Raw genomic sequence first — 19,181 nt, forward strand, 5'->3', positions numbered from 1 at the left:
TCTACCAACCAAAAACTTCAAACCACTTATTTTTTTCTTCCAAATAGACTTTTATACATACATGGAGAGAGGAAGTGAGAAAACTCTCATTTTTCAAGTGGGAATGAATAAATTTAAAAAGGCTGGGATGGAAGTATAAAGTTTGAATAAATGTCCAAAATTTGATAGCGTAACTACAGATACAACTGTTCGAATCTAAAATTTTAAAATAAAACACACTTTTATTAACTATTGAGGCCATTTAATAGGCTCGGTATTTAAAAATTAAATAATTTTTTCATCAATTAAACATTAAGTCTTTATTAATATATCACAAACTTACTTGACATACTAATATCTTACACATGATTATAAAATATAACCTAATTTTTTTTATTATGAGATGATAATATTAATAGAATAAATTAATTGCATAACATTGCACATTTGGCCGTTATTATGTGCTCGGGGAAAGGGTTTCTGGCCGGAGGATTTGGATTTGATCAAACTTTCTGATGAGGCGATGGGGCCTTTGCCGGTGGGGGTGGGGCCTTCGTCGGGCTATCCTTCCTGGCCGGAGGATCTCCTCGCCCCAGACTTCGACGTGCGGAACTTAAACGGACTAGATCTTCTGTCATTGGGTATTTAAAGAATAAGGATCATATATATCAACTGATGCCAAAATAAAAGAGACAATAATATATGTTGAAATATTTGACGCACATTGAAGTCGCCTTAGTTGGCCTGAACTTATACACTTGAATAATAACAAATTAAAGAATAGAGAAAAAGGAAAAGCAAACCTTGGATGGCTGAGAAGTTGGGAATTCTTGCTTCAACAAACAGAAATCCTGAACTCGCCATTGATAAAAGTATAGAGACCAGAAGCAGCGAATACATAATTGCATTACTATTCTTCTTCTTCATCTTCCTTGTTGAGTTTCAGATTCATGGTTTCATCAATCCCAGGCTGAGCTTTATTTATACTAATGCATATACGGAAACAGATAAACGTAAACCTCTCAAATCCCAACTTTTTCCAACGAGAATTTTATTTTTTGAAAACGTTGGCAGGGTAGACCAGCCCTCCCTCTGGGTCCGCCGTATAGAAAGGTCTTGCTATACCCTCTTGTTAGAGACTTGGCCTTGATAAGTTTCATTTGCTGCTTCCTTGAAATGGCCTCAAGTTCAAAAACAAAACAAAATTTGGTTAACTTCAATTTTGATATCGATTTTACCACTAAACTTTAAATTAATATGATTACTATTAACCATTCGATATCAATGTTGTCACGAATGAAATCTTTAATTAACGTGTAATATGAGAGTTCAATGATTAAAATTAAAATATATAGTGTCAAATTTTATATAGAAGTTAAAGAGTTTATGCAATCTTTCAAAACTACGTATTTTGGGCACTAATATAGTCATACCAAAGCACCGCCGTTTTTTATTAGATAATCACATTAATCGATTTGTCATTCACGTTATATAATTAATAAAATTAAAATTTAATAATATAGTTATATCAATTTAAAACTAAACGATAAAATCAATATAAACATTAATATTCAATAATATTTAGAATAGTTTATCGAAGAAAATTCTACGAATCCAAAACTACATTCTTCGTATGAAACTATATATGTATATTTTCTACACGAGCAACTTGGCTAGAGTCAAAGTCAACTAACTTGGTGTGTGTTTTCCTCGATTAGATTCCCGCGTATAGAACTTAAACGGACTACAGAAAACTATTTGAGACGCGGATTGTCTGATAATAAAGAAATGGAAAATATAATGCAATTCTTTATTTTTATAAAAAAATATAATGTCTTTATCGATTGGTCTAGTAGGAATAGAATACAATTTATTAAGAAATAAAATATTTTTGAAACTTATATGTATAATGTATTATGTTTATATAAACAAATAATTATAAAATTTATTTTTTGTTTTATAATTTAGTATACAATTTATTAATAAAATTGTTAAATTGGATTATTAATGTTATTAATTTTTGTACAAAGATGAAGAGGTGAAATCCCTCGGTTGAATCCAACTGGGGGTAAATGTCTTGGCGGTTTATTGGGTTCTGGGGATTTCCCAGAACCTGGAGGCAACGGCTTCAGATTCCGACGCTGCATGCCGCTCTTCAAGCCGTAATTTTGCAGGCTCTGAAGCATGTTCAAAGGTGTCTGGAAGGACAAAGACGGTACCTATGCACTGCACTAGAACGTGCGTGCAAGAAGATCGCCGATCAGTATCTAGGCGATGGAACCACGGGAAACACCGTCCTATATGAGGCAGCCTCGGCTAGTTTAGGAAATTTCACAAATATACGAGCCGGTCCATCTGGTTTCAGAAGATCGGTCACGACAATGTCGCCGTTTTGTTTCAACCAGCAGAATGCATATCCTAAGTATAACACACCGACATCCCCGGCTAATATCGACCTTCGACAGCCACCTTTTGGTTATCAGCGGCAAGCTTCTTTACACGCTGCACCTCAAGGCAATTTCTCAACTTCACCTGGCTATTCCGTAAGTTCATCATATCAGAAAACTTCGCCTGCAGTTGCTAGCAATGTGGACGTTTCTGATGATGAAGACCCAATAAGAGCCTTACTGAATTGGACCGATGTCGAACCGAAGAACCTTGATACTGCCTTTTAACTTATATACTGTCTAAGGTTTTTCTATGGAATAAAAGCAATAGTAAACACAATAGCCACCATTTTTGAAGGTGACAACAAACTACTTTCATCCTAGTATAAGACTAGTAAATGTCTGTAGCCTTCTTGTCTGTCCTGTTTGTAAATATCCATGAAAAATAAATAATATATGCTTTTCATCCATTAAAGAACAGTTGATTCAACAAGAAAACAAAAGTCAATGAGACAAAGAAGAGAACTTTCTATATGATCGACAGTAAGAAAGAAATACAGGCTTTTACAATCCAACAAAGCCTTATTACTAGGAAACTGGAGAAAAGGGAAATGAAAATGGCAGAGCAGGATGATAGTATGTGACTGCAACTTCAAGTCCAGATCACTATGCTAATATAACACATAATTTTTAATGATTCTGACAGACGTTTTCTTATAGTGATACAGTGGCACATGATTAGCTACCAAAGCCCACTTCGGCGAAAATCAAAATGATGAATGAAGTTATCATCCTCTTACATGCCAAAGTCTTTTTCGACCGGTAGCTGAAGATCATGATGAAACTGCTAATCGATCTTGACAGATGAGAAAAGATAGTGGACAAAATAGAATGATGTGATGAAGCCAATGGTGCCTGTAGACAACATGATTGCAATTGCCATGATCATCGAGTAGCCGAAATAAAGAATAGCAGACACAGGACCACTCAAACTCTGTAGGTCGAAGACCAAGTAATTGATGGAGTATAGGAACACATAGAGTGCAACCGAACCCGAAGCAAAGAAAGCCTTCCACCACCATCGCCAATCCTCAACACAGAGATTCATGTAGGTAAGGACCACTGACACTTCAGCACAAACAATGACCAGTAGTATAAGAACTATAAGCAAGAAGCCAAACACATAATAGAACCTGCCAAGCCAGATGCTAGAAAGAATGAAGAAGAGTTCAATGAACAAAGTTCCGAATGGAAGGGTCCCAGCACCAAGAACGAGAAGCCACGACGGATATTTGCGCGCAGGAATCTCCCTAGGGATCTGGTTGGTTCGTACAGGATACTGAATAGGTTCAGCTCTGGTGCCTAATAATCCTCCCAAGAGAGTGAGAGGCACAGAAATGCAGAACCAGAGAGACAAGAGGATGAAATACAGAGAAATGGGAATTGCTCCAGTACTTTTGCTGCCCCACAGAATAAAGTTCAATACCGTGAGGATGACAAAGACAATTCCAGGAAAGAAGCATGCGACTGACCAGGAAACGGACTTCCATCCTTCTGAAGTGCCCTTGAGAGTTCTCCAGAGTCGTACAGCAGCATACCCAGCAGCAGTTCCCAAGAAAAGATAAAGGATAATCATCCCTGTCAGTAGCATTCCTCGTGAAGCTGGTGACATGAAACCGAAGGCAGCAAAAACTATAGTGACAGCTGCCATTCCTGTAATTTGAACTCCATCTCCAATCATCACACATAGAAGCTTTGGGAAATCCGGTTCCCTAAAAACATCACCCACAACAAGCTTCCATCCAGAGAGCTCCTCGTTCATTTGTGCTTGAGCTTCTTTGTCCAATTCCTCATACCTTGTCAAATCCCTCCTCACAGTCCTCAAGAATATGACAAACACAATACCAGCTAAGAAAGTAATCACCATCAAAGAATTTAGAATTGAAAACCAGTGTACACGTGCTCCTTCCATCTTCAAGTAAGCATCCCACCTAGACGGCCATTTAATATCACTTTTAACAAATTCAACCTCATAAGTAAAAGAGATCCTCTCCTGTTCCTTTATTATCTGTGACTTGTCTAGCTCCGAGGGGCAGTTCACAGGAGAGATATTGTCATACATGTGAAGTTTAGTCATGACCTCTGGATCATACTTAACACTGCATGGAACCACCTCAAAACCAACAATCTCGAAACCAGACGCCTTCTTCTGATCAGCTTCAGAGATCACATCCATCCCTTCTTCCCCCGTTCCAATTATCTGCACACCAGTGCCCTCATACTCATGAACCAAGACCTTGAACTTGAGATGATTGATAATGTAGTCATCGTTACTATTTGGCGGAGAGTACCCAACTGGGAATCCAGTCCACTGAATGTTAACCCCATTTTGTTTTGCAATCCTCATGACCGGCAAGTTGTCAAGAATCATATTCACTTGATATAAATCACGAGTCCTCTGTTTCAAAAGCTTAACCTCATGCTCATTCAAGGGGCTGGTAGTGCAAAGGTAAAGTGACTCATTCACATTCATTCTAAACCGATAAGGGGAGTTATCAATCTGATCTCCCATAAGAAGTTCACCTAGATTCTCGGCACTTTTCTTTATTCCACCGAGAGGTTTGCAGTAAGGGAGACTGTAATAACTAAAAGGAAGCTCGGTTTCAATGGAAGTCAATGAATTAACTTTTGCAAATATAGTATCCGAAGTCGAATAAGTGTGCATGTAACTCCCAGGAAGGTAAAACCCACGAGAACAATGGGCAAAAAGAGCCACTAACAGAAAAACCGAACAGATTCCGGGCATCTTTCTCTCCAAGAAAGCCATGTTGAAAGCAGATCTCGCAATATACCGCCGAATCTAAGCTACTCTATACCGAAGCATTCAGTATGAAAAAGAAAATCTACAGAAAAAATATGTTACAACAATCAGTTTCCATACAAATTGAACATAACATTTACTAAAACGACCAAAAGAACCCTAAAAGTATACCCATATGCCCAAGTATAAAACAATTCCATTGCATCAACTTTAAAAGCAGTAGATCTATACACCAAATGCAAAAAAGAACAACTTTTTTAAAAATAGCATTTCAAATAAAACTACTTCAAAAACTACCATTCATATCAATACGAAATCATAAAACAGATTACAGTACTGAACAACAGAAGAATGGGTAGATTAGATCTAAAACCAAAAACCCAGTTAAGTAAAAGGCAGGTAAACAAGAAAAGAAGATTGGATAAAGAACCTGGGGCAGGTCTAAGGGACTGTCGGCTCCTGGATCCAACGACAACACGTAAAACGCGTGAGAACGAAGCAGGGAAGCCTGAATTTTTCTTCTCTTTAGATTTTTTTTTTTACCTCTTTCAATGGTTTAACTTTAAAGGTACTTCGAATTATGAGAATATTTTGAAGGGGGGGAATACGGAGGCTGGGTGATTTATATAGTACAGTGACAAATCTAAGAACGTGGGGAACATTATCAAATTGGGAAAGTACAACCAGAGGTCACTTGATTATACTTAAATAATAATTTTAGCAATTAAACTTCAAAGGTTATCAAATGATTATTAAATTTAACAAATTGTTATAAAATAGTCACTACAATAATATTATTAATGTAAAATATTTTTTTTGATAAATCTGGGATAAATAAAATGTAATGTATATTCAAAGACTCTCCATCAATTGACAATAGATAATTATATTCTTGTGTATACATCAGTAGCGGAACTCAGTGATAAAGTTTGGTGACCAACTTAAAACTTTAAAAATTTAGAAATTTAAATTAAAATTCATCAAATTTTTGAAAATTTTAGTTTATATTTTTCCAAAAAAGGGTCTAACTAATTTTTTTTAATTTTGAGAGGCTTACTAATTTTTTTTAACTATTCGAGAGGTTTTAATTAAGAATATTAACAAATTTAAAGTTTAATTTGAATTTTTAAAAAATTTGGAGGGACTAAATTAATTTTTTTAAAAAATTTAAATGTCTAAACTATAATTTTTTAAAATTTTAGAGAGGCTATGGCCCCACTAACCCTGTTTATGTCGTGCCACTAGTATACATGGTGCTCGAATTCAAATAATAATAATAAATTTCTTAACTATTTAACCACCAAAATTTCTTAATTTATATAAATAAATTATTAATTTAATAATCATTTTATAAATTTAATAGTTGAGAAATTATTATTATATAACTTTTGGAAGCTTAATGATTGAAATGATCATTTGAGAATAGTTCAAAGACCTATGATGTATTTTATCCTAAAAGATTGTGAGAGATGATGTCAGGTAGTGACATGAGTGACAGGGCTGTCGGCTCTTTAATTTTCAACGGTAAAAATTCATCCAATAGATCATCTTCAAAATTAATTTAGGATATATAGTAAATATTATAATGCAGAGTAAACACATTAGGTTTATACGATGAATTTACTCGAATAATATTTTTTATTTAAATTTATCATATCAAGGTAATAAGTTAAAAATATAATTTTTTATGAAAATTTTGTCATATATGAGTGACAAATTTCAATAAAAATTTATATTTTATTAAAATTCGTTATACATATATTACGAGTTCCAAATTAATATAACAAATATCGTAATTTTCAAAATAAAAAAACTTGTGTCATATTATACCAAATAATTAACTCTCCTACGGTATTGAATCAATTTTACAAATTTTTACGCCTCACCTCAACTGGCTCAACCTATGCCGTCAATTGTAAAATCATTGGGGTTTTTTAGCCCGTTATAGTAAATAAAAAATAAAATTTAGGATTTTAGGGTTTATTAATTTTTATTTAAAAATTTACAAAATTTATTATAGTATAATAGAAAGCGTCACTTTGATATAATAAGTTTTATATGATATTGTTTTTTATTACATGTGTATTATTTATACCGATGTTGGTTGTTTTTATGTTTAATATTATATTTAAATAAGAAATTCGTAACCCTATATATGGAGAGAGAGAGAGAGAAACAATAAACCAAGAAAAAACAGCTAATCCTTTTGGAAAGACAAGGTTCGTCTCACTTTCTAACGAATACTTATCACTTATGGGTTTTTAATCATCTTTTAGGTTTCTGGTTCAGAAATTGATGGATATTGTTTAAATTGTGGATGATGAAGTATAGTCGAGAGAAAATTGTTACAAAAGGGTGCGAGAAGACCGAATTCGTTTGCTTTGGAAAATGAGGTTACCTGCTGCCCGATCTTTCAATCACAAGGTTCTCTGTTCTCATTCAAATGTTCCTCTTTTTTGCTTCTTTCTTTCTAGTTTCTATATCTAACTGTGTTGCAGTTCTTAACTAATATAAATTCGGTGCTTCTAAATCCTAATCAACATTTGTTGTTGTTGTTGTTTTGGAATTTGGGTGCTTTTTTATTGATTTCTTATAATTCTGTTTCTCTTTAACTTAGTTCATGCGGTTAAGTTTATTTGTACATCACTCATTTATTATGCTTTCTGGTTCCAGGAGTTCATTAAGTCTGCCTTCCAGGACAGTTTCTGATGAACTTAAAAAAATTAAACACTCATCGATAAGTGATAGTTTGAAAAAAGGCTCAAACTATGTCTCCGAAACCTCTGATGAATTATGGGAATACAATGGCCTTCAAGATGCATATCAAGGTGAATGTGAAGAGATGTTGTTAGAAATGCAAAGAATATTTTATGAGGATCTCAGGAGAGAGACAGAAGGAAAAGGTAAATAATAGTCCCAGTTGAAACAAATGCTGTTGAGGCGTGCATCTTATATGTTGGTGAATGATCATGCAGATGCATGACTTGGGAGGTTATATTTGGTAATGTCATCCTTTTTGAGTTCAAATGCTTAGGCTAGTTCCTTGCAGAACCAATAGAAGGAATAGAAGCTTGGGAAGATGAAGAAGATGAGTACTTGGCCCGTGCAGGTTACAACCATATGCAGTTGAACAATGAGCTGGTGCAGTGACAATAAACTGTTTGTTTTCTTAGTTTTTTTTTAATAAGTGTTGGTATTATTAATCCTTAGGGAACGTTTAACATGTGGCGTTTTGCAGGTGTGCTAAAATATTTTCCGGGCACCATTTTCTTATTACTTGCAATAAATTTGTATCACTGTCATTGTTTTATTTTATATATATTTGGTTCTATATTATAGTACCCAGGACTATCAAATTTCTTATTACTAAAATAAATTTCTACATAACAAGACTTTCTGATGTTTATGGTAGGTGCAGAAACAGAGATGGTGTCCAGTGTGTGAGAGAGGAGAGTTACAACAGAACCATCAACTTATTTATTGCACCCTTTACAACAGACTATTTTTATTGCATGGCAACTATTTCTTTGTGATGACTTTCTTCATTTGATTGCTCCATGTATCACATTCTGAAAGTTCTCTTCATTTTGACAAGTTCCAGCCCATGTTGGTTTGATTCTTTATTTTTCCTGAAGTATATGTGTTCGAACTGATGTCCAACATATATTCAAACACGAGTGTGGTATACTATCTTCCAAATACTTTTGAAGACATGAGAAAACTTAGAAAAAAATAAAAATACCTGTTCTAAACAAATAACCATATCCAATACACATACCTATGTCCAAGAAACATAGTTCGTAAACCTGAATAGCCTGGATTCTCCTCTTGAGAGACATATTGAAAATCTTACCTTGAAGCTTCCAACCGAATATGAGAAACTCTAACGAGCTACGTTCATTTCTTCATTAAGGATAGAGATCTTCGTGGAGCTCACTCTTGTAATCAAATGAATAGATACCTGTCTCTTTCTCTATGATCTGTTTGCTTGCATAAAGGATATCAAACATTCAAGAAAAAGAGAGAAAAGAATGTCAGATTTGTTGTAGATATGATTGTGTGCACTGCCTTTATGGTTTTCTATAGATGTGGTTGCTTGCTTGCTTGCTTGCTTGCTAAGCCATTGGCATTTTGTTCATAAGTGATTTATACTTGAAATGAATGATTGGGTTTACTTATTCTCATGTCGAGATTATTCATTGGAAACAACATGAATTAACAAAGCAAAAAAGTTGCTTCTGAAGTTGACACAATGAGTTGTCCACATTCTGGTCTTATTTTCAGGTTAATTTAGATGTAGTACGAGATTCGATTAGAGGAAGCTCATGCAGATCATCTCGAAAAAAGGTGTAGATTGAAACCCAAGTTTTGCCTTGAGACTAAATTTGGCTTAAACTGCATTGTACATCCTTTGTCAGGATTGTAGTACCTTTGAGATTGTCATTTAGCATCCTTCCTATTCTAATTGCTGCATGGTTCATGCGCGCGTCAGGTGTCTCTGGTTCATAAGTTCTAGTTTCCTTTCTGGTCATGCTTTCATATTATCTGGATAATGGCACTTCACACGAGTTCAAAGCTTCGCTAGTTTTTTTTTTCTCTATCGTCTTTTTTATTCCAGTATATTGCAACGAACAAAGAGACGCCTAGAACCACAATCGTGCGAGAAAACTGAAATATTTTTATGCATCTTCCACCCGGGATCAATGCCTATCTCAACAATCATACACATCTGACACCATCAATACAACAATATTAGCACTCAATATAATCGATGCTCTATTTGCCATCCAAAAAAGAGGAAAGTATATATATTTTAAAATAATTAATAACATAAATGAAATTCCCTCATCTCCGAGTGTACATGGGGCATATGATAATCTACATCAACTCAAAGAATTCAACTTCCCGTATGCATCAGTTGGATGAAGAATAATTAATGTAAAGCAATCTGAATAAACACTGAAGCCGGTACTATTGTGCCAGCTGATATTACAGATTATCAAACTGAAATCGACAATAGCTTCTGCATATAAAGAGAATTATTGCCACTGGAACAGCTGCGCATTTGACCCCAAGGCATTGTTTGCCAACATAATGAACTTCTAGAAACATAACAGCAAACCGAAGCTCAGAACAGCTCCTCGGAATTGAACTTGTTCCAAGCTTCCTGTTTAACATAGAAACATATAAATAAAACAGTGACAAAGAAAATGCAGCACCGTTATCCATCTAACAAAAATGTAACAAGAAATGCCAATCAGTAAATTGTGGGAGAGTAAAGTACCTTGAGCAAATCAAACACCTTCTCTGAAACATATTTCTGCTGAAGATTGGCACCTTTTTGCTGGACTTTATCAGGATGGATACAAAGCGTCGCCTTTCTGTAAGCCTTTTTTACTGCCGCAGCTGTAATCAAATCCGTCAAAGAAACAGGTTGCCATCCACATTCAGGCCAAAGAACCTAGTCATCAAAGAAAGGTCCGGGAGAAATTAGTATAACATTTGTCCTGAAATTTGTGCTATTCAAATAAACAAATGATGAGGAGAAACAACTATGAGATTAAAACTAAAATCTGTCATCCAATTTGATCAAAACTACAGCAGTACTAGTTACAAAAATGAAACAAATCCAGTGGCTAGGAGAAAAAGTTTAAACTTTCTGATGAATGCCGGCATAAATAAGTACATGCAAGCATAGTAATGCTCATTCTCAACCGTGAAGTATTAGAAACACAATGAGTATGCTCAAATAAAAATTTGCCCGCTCTAGCATTCGTGAAAGAGTTAAAGACGGGATACTGGGAATATTGCTTTTATAAACACTATTATTGCTATAGCCTATATAGTCAACATTGTTAGCTAAAAAGACCACAAAATGCACAATGGTAGGAAGGTTTAACATGTTTATCCAATTTCTAGGATAGAAAAATTTAACTAAAAGGTCAGCAGAAAAGAATATACTTTCACAAAGGATCAAGTTCAGTTCAATCCCCTTTCTAAATTTGAGTTCTGCTTAAAATCAGAGCACCACATGTACAGGTATATATTTGGACATATCAGCACTGCAGTGTGCGCAAGGAGTTTGGCAACGTAAATAAGAGTTTATCGGAAAAATAATAGAATTCAATCACAAGGTGGTTCTTATGTTTGAAATCATTTTTGTTCCATTTAGTTTTCCCTTACCATCATCTAGATGCATGTACAAAACATCTCAAGAAAGTATATCAGATGGTTGAAATGAGTTGATAAAATGAGAATTGTGCATGACATACAGTTAAAGGAAAACATACGGATAAGGTTGTTACCACATCAAAACTGCAAGAGTAAAAAAAAATAATAGTAGTAGTAAGTAATAGAACAAAATACGTATTGCAATGTTGATAGCAGAGCACGCAAATTCCCCTCTTTCCCAGCAGCCCATCTCTTGATCTCAGCATCTAGTGTTTCAGCAATTCTCTGAAATAAGCCCATAAATCACTATTGGATAGAATAATCAAAAGAAAAAGTGTTGCAGATGTATGCATGTACAAGTAGAAACTCATTCACACACATTTGATAAATTCCAGGCATATATTATTACACAGCATATGGAAAGCATGCTGGTATTTCTCTCAGCAAATGCCATTATACATTCAATTACTTAAGAATCTAAATTAACTTCACATAGAGGTGCAAGGCCGGATCTGAAGGTTAATTTAATTTTAGGTTAAATAATGGTTGTCCCTTGTTCCCATATGTAATGAGGTAAGGGGAGGTAAGATAGTAGGCTTCCCCCAACACTAGGTTGAGAGCAGCTTCTGTAGGAAACCTCCAAATTATGAAAATGCCCTCCATGGGACTCGATCCCACGACCTCAAGGTTAAGAACCTTGTACTCTACCAACTGAGCTGGATGGTCATTTCACAAGTGATACAAGGGCTACAAAATATGTTGACCAAGTTTCAACTTATCAATAATACCATTTTTAGAAGTCTCAGCAGAATAATATTCTACGATTAAATAGTTGGTTCTCAATTCTCATGTAATGCCATTGTGCAAGGTACATGAAATGAAGGGTAGTGGGAACAGAGTAAGAAGTCCATTATAGTTGGACCTAATGAAAAATAATCTACAACAAAACACACTTAAAAAAATACAAAGATGAGGAAAATTATTTAAAGAAATATTTATTGCATCCACTCACATGTCTCTCAGCTTGTTCCTTTTGCACTTGAAGATCGCGTTGATTTTTCTCGGCCAGTGCTTTTGCCTGGATATATGCAGAACTCAATAGTAAAGCGTACTAGCAAACAATTTATAACGGGAAAGGAGGGCAAAGATAAATGAAATCATGTAACATAATACATACAGCACGCTCCTGAGTTCTTTGGTGGCGTTCCAACCGGGCTCTTCGCCTTTCTTCAGTTTCACCTTCAACTTCTTGGAACTCACCAGATGGAGATGCAGCAGCTTTAGCAAGCAAAGTAGTTTAGTAAGTTACCAATTAAGGAGAAGAATAAACATGAAATTACAGATTATAAAGATTATTATATCTGAATTTGCAAATACCTCCAAAAATGGAACTGAGGTCATCAACAATATTTGCAGTTGAAGAAGCTTTCTTCATGCTGGACGAAGATCCAACAGATGTTCTCCTAGCTACTTCAGGCCCTCCCTTGTTTTGTCCATCAAACACAGGATCCTGCAAGAGCAGCAGTTCAGGTTAGATACTAGACAAGCTGAAGATGTGTCTTAAATCAGGACACGAATACAGGACAACAGCCTTAGGTTCTCACCGAAGCAGTAGCTCTTGGCCTTGGTGCACTGCTTGGTCGAGAACCCATACTAAAAAAGGATTCAAGATCATTGTCATTATATATTGCTGACTAGCAGCTGCTCTTTCTCGAGCCTCTGCAGCTGCTCTCTCTCGAGCCTCTGCAGCAGCCCTCTCCACAGCAGCTCTTTCAGATCTAAGCCTCGCTTCAGATTCAGCTTTAGCTTTAGATGCTGCAGTCCTCTCCCGTGCCTCCCTCTCTTTTGCTTCTGCGGCAGCTCTTTCTGCTCTTTCTCTTGCCTCAACAGCTGCTCTTTCACGAGCTTCAGCTTGTGCTCTCTGCACTGCAGCCCTTTCCGCACGCTCTCGAGCTTCAGCAGCTGCCTTTCCAACAGCAGCCCTTTCAGCTCTGGAACGAGCCTCAGCAGCTGCTCTTTCACGTGCTTCTCTAGTAGCCCTTTCAACAGCTTGTCTGGCCCTTTCCCTTTCCCTCTCCATCTCCCTGACTCGCTCCCTCTCTTCTTCAAGCCTTTTTTGTTCTCTCTCCATCTCCTCCCTTTCCCTCTCCATTTCACGTCTCCTTTTCTCTCTCTCTTCCTCCTCCCTTTCTCTTTGTTGCCTCTCACGCTCCAGTCTCTCTTTCTTTTCTCTAACTTCTCCATCCAAAGCATCTTGGGTAGCTCTCTCATCTTTATCCATTTGAGCAGCTTCTTTAGTTCTAGCAGCCTTCAAATTCTCTCTCTCTTTCATTTCCTTGGCATGCCTAAATTTAGCCTCTGCTCTATCCATTGCCTCTTTCATGGCAGCGGCAGATGCAGCAGCAACAGAATTAGTCTCAATATCATCACCAGGAAAAACTTCAGCCTGTTCGAAATTATTCCAGGCCTTACCCATTGCAAAATCTTCAAGTTCATCAATTTGAGATGAAACAGAGCTTCTTGCAGTAGCATGAGCTGACTGAGAGCTCTGTGAATACTGAGTTGAATTCTGGAAAGAAGAAAAATCATCCACCTTTTTTTTTGCATATGTGAAAGAAAATGAACCTGCCGTCATCTTTGAAACTTGTGGTGGTCTTGGAGGCGGGGGTCTTGAAGGGGGTGGAGCGCTAGTAGGTTGTGTAAAGAGTGGAACCTCTGATACAGTGAGCCACACATCATCAGAAACATCAAAGTTCTGTTCAGATCTTGGAGTTGCATGTACCTGGGAACTAGGTCTCATTAGAACCAACATTCGAATATGGAGGAAGGCTAGTAGTTCGACCAACAGAGTTATGAAAATCAGGTGTCATACTGGGCATGTCAAACACAGTTTTATTAGAGTTGTAAAAATTGTCCATAGAAGGCATCCTCTTCTTCGTACTGTTCTCATGACCCCTATCGTTTTGCTCTCTAGTAGCTGGAGCTTGTGGTCCACTAACAGTTCTTATAGGGCTTCTATCCTTCCCTCTCTTATTGATCTCAGATGCAACAGGAGGAACAGATTTTCCAAGACCATCAAGAGGATCAATATCATCAAAAATTTCCCCACTACCAGATGGAATCTCCACTCTTGACTCCCCAAATCCATTAAGTTCACTCATTACTTCATAGGGGTCAGTAAACAACCCGGTGGATGAATCTGCTAGGTCTGGTGTTGTTTCTAAGTCAACAAAAGGGTTCTCCATCAAATTGGAAGTAGTCTTACTTGAATTCGAGGCTGGTCTCTGAAACTGGCCAGCCTCTGAAGTTGATCTGCCCATAGGATGAGCACGATTTAGCTAATATTTATATGGCATAGAAAAGCATTATAAGAACAAGAGACAAATTAGACTGCATAGGGCAGATACTGAACTGAAAAGAAAGATGCAGTGCAACATCTCAAGCTTCATTACAAAGAGCTTAGGGTCCAAATATACTGCAACATATATCTTCACACTTAAGCTAGCATAGTTTCCAATTACAAATAGTCAGAACTGTAACAAAAAAGAAGTTTCATTTCTCCTGTTTATTTACCTCTGCCATAATGTATGGCAACAGCTGAAACAATGAATGATAACAATCAATTCAAATGGTTCCTAATTCATAAGAAAAAAGTTTCTGGCAGTACCTATTGTTCCATCTTAACTTCAGCAACATTGGATAACCAACGGAATGACACCAAGCAAATGGATTTAATCTAGGAAATTTGCCACCTTAATGAAAACAGAAATTAAAAAGAGGATGACAAGCATTCCTCAAATATGTCACGAGGTAGGGAAGGCAAGATGTGATCAACGTATCAATTTCGGCATACATGTGCGTGTATTGTAATTAATAATCCCAAAGCACAGGCGAAGGCAAGCCATCCTAATCGTAAATATATATTTCTATAGTGGTTGCAGCTCCAAATGAGAATGACCCTCAAATATGCGACCGAATCAAATTTGAACATCTTTCTGGTGGGAAAAGGTAATCGAAAAAATCAGGTACAATATTTGTTTCAAGTTAATCACAAGATCAGATTGCTGAAAGTGTTGATTATCTCCAGTAAAATGCACCTTCTTTCAAAGAGAGGAAATTTAGCTATAATTAAATTAAATACGTTTGGAAGAAACAATTTTATACAAGTGGGAAGCCAAACAATAAAGAGCAACTAATTGATAAGTAATTTTAGCAAGTAAACTACCGCCTTTAGTTATTTCCAGAACAGCCCACAAAGGTACCTCCCATGTAACATTTATGGACAAACAATTAACATTTCATTATTTAAAGCACGCAATACCATTACCAGTAAAAGAATAAACTTGATTAAAGTCTTACAGCAAACAAAAACTAATCTTACCTACAAAGATTAAGCATTTTTGAAAAAAGAAAATCATAAATTGCCAATACTCTTTGATACAAAAAGTCAGCACGAATACCTAAATTGAAGTGTCCTAAAAATGTAAATTCAATCACATCCATTTATTTCAAACTCAAAGCCTTATGAACCAGAAGATACCTTGCAGAAGCTGCAGAGCTACTCTGACCGAAACCAGCGAGCAAATCATCAAATAAAGGTGCATCTTTTTCCGCTTTCACTCTCTCGCTATTCGCCTTCATCTCATTCTCTTTTCTTCCCAGATTACCAAGCAGATCATCAAACGGAGAACTATTCATCGACTTATGCTTACGCGGAGACCCCGAGACTGTGAAAACGTCGTCATACTTAGCAGCCGATTTGGTAGAAGAGCTCTTGATCCCAGGCAATCCATCGAAAAGATCTTCATCGTAAACAGGCTTGTCAAAAACCGGCGCCTTCGTGTCCTTGAAAAAGGAATCGTAATCAAACGACGACGTTTGCGCGCTTGTTGCTCGAGACTCGGAGGAGTATTTTCGCTGTCCACTGTAGACGTCGTCAAATAGGATCCCGTCGCTGTCCTTGTCATCGAAAATGGAATTGGACGACGATTTGGCATTGCCGTAAGATGATCGGGTAAAATCGGATCCGAATCCGTAACTGGAACCTGAAGAAGAAGGTTTTTTAGGAGGCGCCATCGGGGCCGGCTTCCCTTGGGGCTTGATCCCAAAATCTTTGGCTAACAAGTCCGGAAAATCATCCATTTCAAATTGGATTCGTCGATAAAACCGGCGGTTTCACTAGTTTCGTCGCCGATTTACCGAACCGCTCTCACCCCTTATTGCTGAGAAAGTTTAGATCTGAGCAAACATAAGGGAACAAAAAGAAAAGGAGAGTGAAAAATCGATTGTCAAATGCTATTTTTTAGTAAAAATATGGAAAATGATAAATAAGTTTGATTTATTAATTTTTATTTGAAAAAAGAAAAATGGGCAGCGAGAGAGGGAAGGACCGAAGGAGACAAGCAATTGCGTTTTGGCTGTTTGTTTTTTCCTCCTCAACGGCTTCCCACTCATGTTTCTCTGCCGAATCCCGGACCGGTTTTTATTTTATATTTTTGCAATTATTTTAAAACTGTTTTTTTTAGAAAAAAAATATAATAAAATTAATGGTATCTCAATTATAAGATATTATTTTGTTAAGTCATTCAACTGTTAAAAATTATAAAACAGTCATTTGACTATTTGTTATGTTCCAAATTTGTCATTTTAAATTAAAAAAAATAGCAGTCATGTGAGTTGGACGTTAACATGCTAACTGAGATATGATAGTCGTTTGAGATTATGAGATCGGATTGTATCATATCTCAGTCAGTATGTTAACGTACAACTCAGACAGTCGTCAAATTTTTAACGAAAATGATGATTTTTGAACACAATGAATAATCAGGTGACTATTTTATAACTTTTAATAGTCAAAGGACTCAATAAAATAACACTTTCTATTGTTGGAGGATTATTTTTATAATTTCTAATAGTCAAAAGATTTAATAAAGCTTTATCTTATTATTAGGGTACCATTTATGTGCTTTACCCTAAAATCTTATCATTGCTTTGCTTTTGAATTTTAACTTTGGTGCTTTGCTTTTGCCGTAGAAACCTTGAAGATGTTAATATTTGTACAAAATCCACAAAGTTTTGATTTTTTTAAATTTTACCCCATCAACATGAAGATTTCGAAGTTAATATATTTTTTGGTATAATTTGTTTACAAGTTCCAAGTATTTTTTAAGCTACATGATAAATTTAACATATTATATTATTTAGCTATCATTTTAAACAAATTATTTAAAATCATGAAATGAGAAGGTGAGGGAAGAATTTGTAGTTATTTATGCTAAAAATAAGGGTAAACTACGCAATTGGTCACTAATATTTGGGTAAGTGTTCATTTTCGCCACTTATGTTTGAAAAGTCATAAATTGGTCACTAACGTTATCGTTTGTTATAAAATGATCATTCGACGTTAACAATCGTTACTATGAGTGACGGAAAGCTGATGTGGCACGTTAATATGATATTTTGGCATCATTTGACCATATTAGACCATTTTGACCGACCCTTTTTCTTTTTCAACTCAATCGAAACATCTTTGGTTAATTTTGCATCTTCTTTCCCCTACTTTAAGGAGGAAAGAGAATATTAGTTTTTGAACTGAGCACTATGGAAACACAATAATATAGTAATTCTAAAATATAAATTCGCCTCTATGACTAGACATTATATTGTATTGCACTTAAATGTGTAAGCTTCAAAAGCCTTTGCAAGCTTAGGGAGAATGTCCTCTTGTTTCCCGTGTTGAATGAGAAGATTGAGATCATTCTTCATTAATTTTTTCTTCAAATCAGCTAAGCATACCATGATAAATTGTGCTCTCAAAGCTACCACGAAGAAGAAAAGTGATACGTCCAGTCTTAGGGAAACCAAATTGATACCTCCAGTCTTAGGGAAACCAAATTGTTACCTCCAGTCTTAGGGACACCAAATTGATAGGTGGTCTGAAAGAGACGAGGATCGATGCAGTAAACAGGAAAAATAGCCTCTGAAGAAACCCAAGCCTTGAACAAAGGCTCGTTGTCTGGCACCCTCAAATCATTCATAAACCAAACAAGGGAAACCCCTTTTCCATTTCTCTTCACTGTGTTTGATGAGTACCTTTCGAAGGTCTTCTCCGCAATGTTGTCCATTTCAATAGGGTCTAGTCCTGGAATCTGGTATAGCGTTGAGGAAGAAACATACTACATTTGGGACTTTGAAGTGGAGCTCTTTATGTGCCTAAAATCAAAACGGAACTTAATTTGAGTAGAAAATGCAATTCAACGAAGAAATGAGATTTTTTTGTTAGCAAAAGTGGAAGTAAGGGGGAAGGAGAAATAATACCCATATGGATGAGAATACAACAACAACAACAACAAAACACTATTCCCATATGCAATGGGGTTAGGGGGAGGTGAGGTAGTAGACTGCCCCCAACGCCTGGTTGAGAGCAGCTTCCGTGGGAGACCTCCGGCAGTAAGAAAAGTAAAAATAAAGATAAAATACAATGCATGTATAGATAAGTCAATAAATACATAATTGAGAGCAGCTTCCCTTCCAATTAATTCCTGCGTAAAAATCTCTTCTTATAGACAGAAACGTAAGTCCCGGTTAAATTTAAATAGAGGAAACATGAAGAGAAGAATACACAGAAGTCAACGAAAGCAAGCTACTAGAAGGAATAAAGTCAAATAGGTTAGAACCCAACTAAGGCAACCATACTCCGCTATCCTAGTTCTATGCCTTTATAAATTTCAATGACAGAAACGTATAAATAGTAGAATTCATGGAAAATACAACAAAGGCATAATAAAAAGAAGACAGAGATGCTACACCATGTGGCTGTGACC

General features: G+C 36.1%; 2 protein-coding genes, 1 long non-coding RNA gene and 1 pseudogene across 3 annotated transcripts; 2 read left to right on the forward strand and 2 right to left on the reverse strand.

The window, feature by feature from the left end:
• The first annotated feature begins 2,051 nt into the window (after window positions 1–2,051).
• LOC120130673 lies at window positions 2,052–2,654 on the forward strand. Its single transcript, XM_039147864.1, has one exon. It carries the CDS (start codon window positions 2,052–2,054, stop codon window positions 2,652–2,654), a length of 603 nt encoding a protein of 200 aa, XP_039003795.1.
• A 220-nt stretch (window positions 2,655–2,874) lies between these two features.
• LOC120130953 (transmembrane 9 superfamily member 12) lies at window positions 2,875–5,782 on the reverse strand. Its single transcript, XM_039148097.1, has 2 exons — window positions 5,618–5,782; window positions 2,875–5,269 (listed from the first exon to the last, which is right to left on the reverse strand). The coding sequence occupies exon 2, from the start codon at window positions 5,191–5,193 to the stop codon at window positions 3,214–3,216; it is 1,980 nt and encodes a 659-aa protein (XP_039004028.1). The 5' UTR covers window positions 5,194–5,269; window positions 5,618–5,782; the 3' UTR covers window positions 2,875–3,213.
• Window positions 5,783–7,359: 1,577 nt separating this feature from the next.
• Window positions 7,360–8,796, forward strand: LOC120130754. Its single transcript, XR_005516857.1, has 4 exons — window positions 7,360–7,406; window positions 7,519–7,611; window positions 7,861–8,090; window positions 8,237–8,796. It is a non-coding gene; the product is annotated as an uncharacterized LOC120130754 (long non-coding RNA).
• Window positions 8,797–10,040: 1,244 nt separating this feature from the next.
• Window positions 10,041–16,703, reverse strand: LOC120130885 (annotated as a pseudogene).
• Between the last annotated feature and the right edge of the window lie 2,478 nt (window positions 16,704–19,181).

Source organism: Hibiscus syriacus, unplaced genomic scaffold, assembly GCF_006381635.1.
Source record: "Hibiscus syriacus cultivar Baekdansim isolate YM2019G1 unplaced genomic scaffold, ASM638163v2 tig00110548_pilon, whole genome shotgun sequence".
Taxonomy (NCBI): domain Eukaryota; kingdom Viridiplantae; phylum Streptophyta; class Magnoliopsida; order Malvales; family Malvaceae; genus Hibiscus; species Hibiscus syriacus.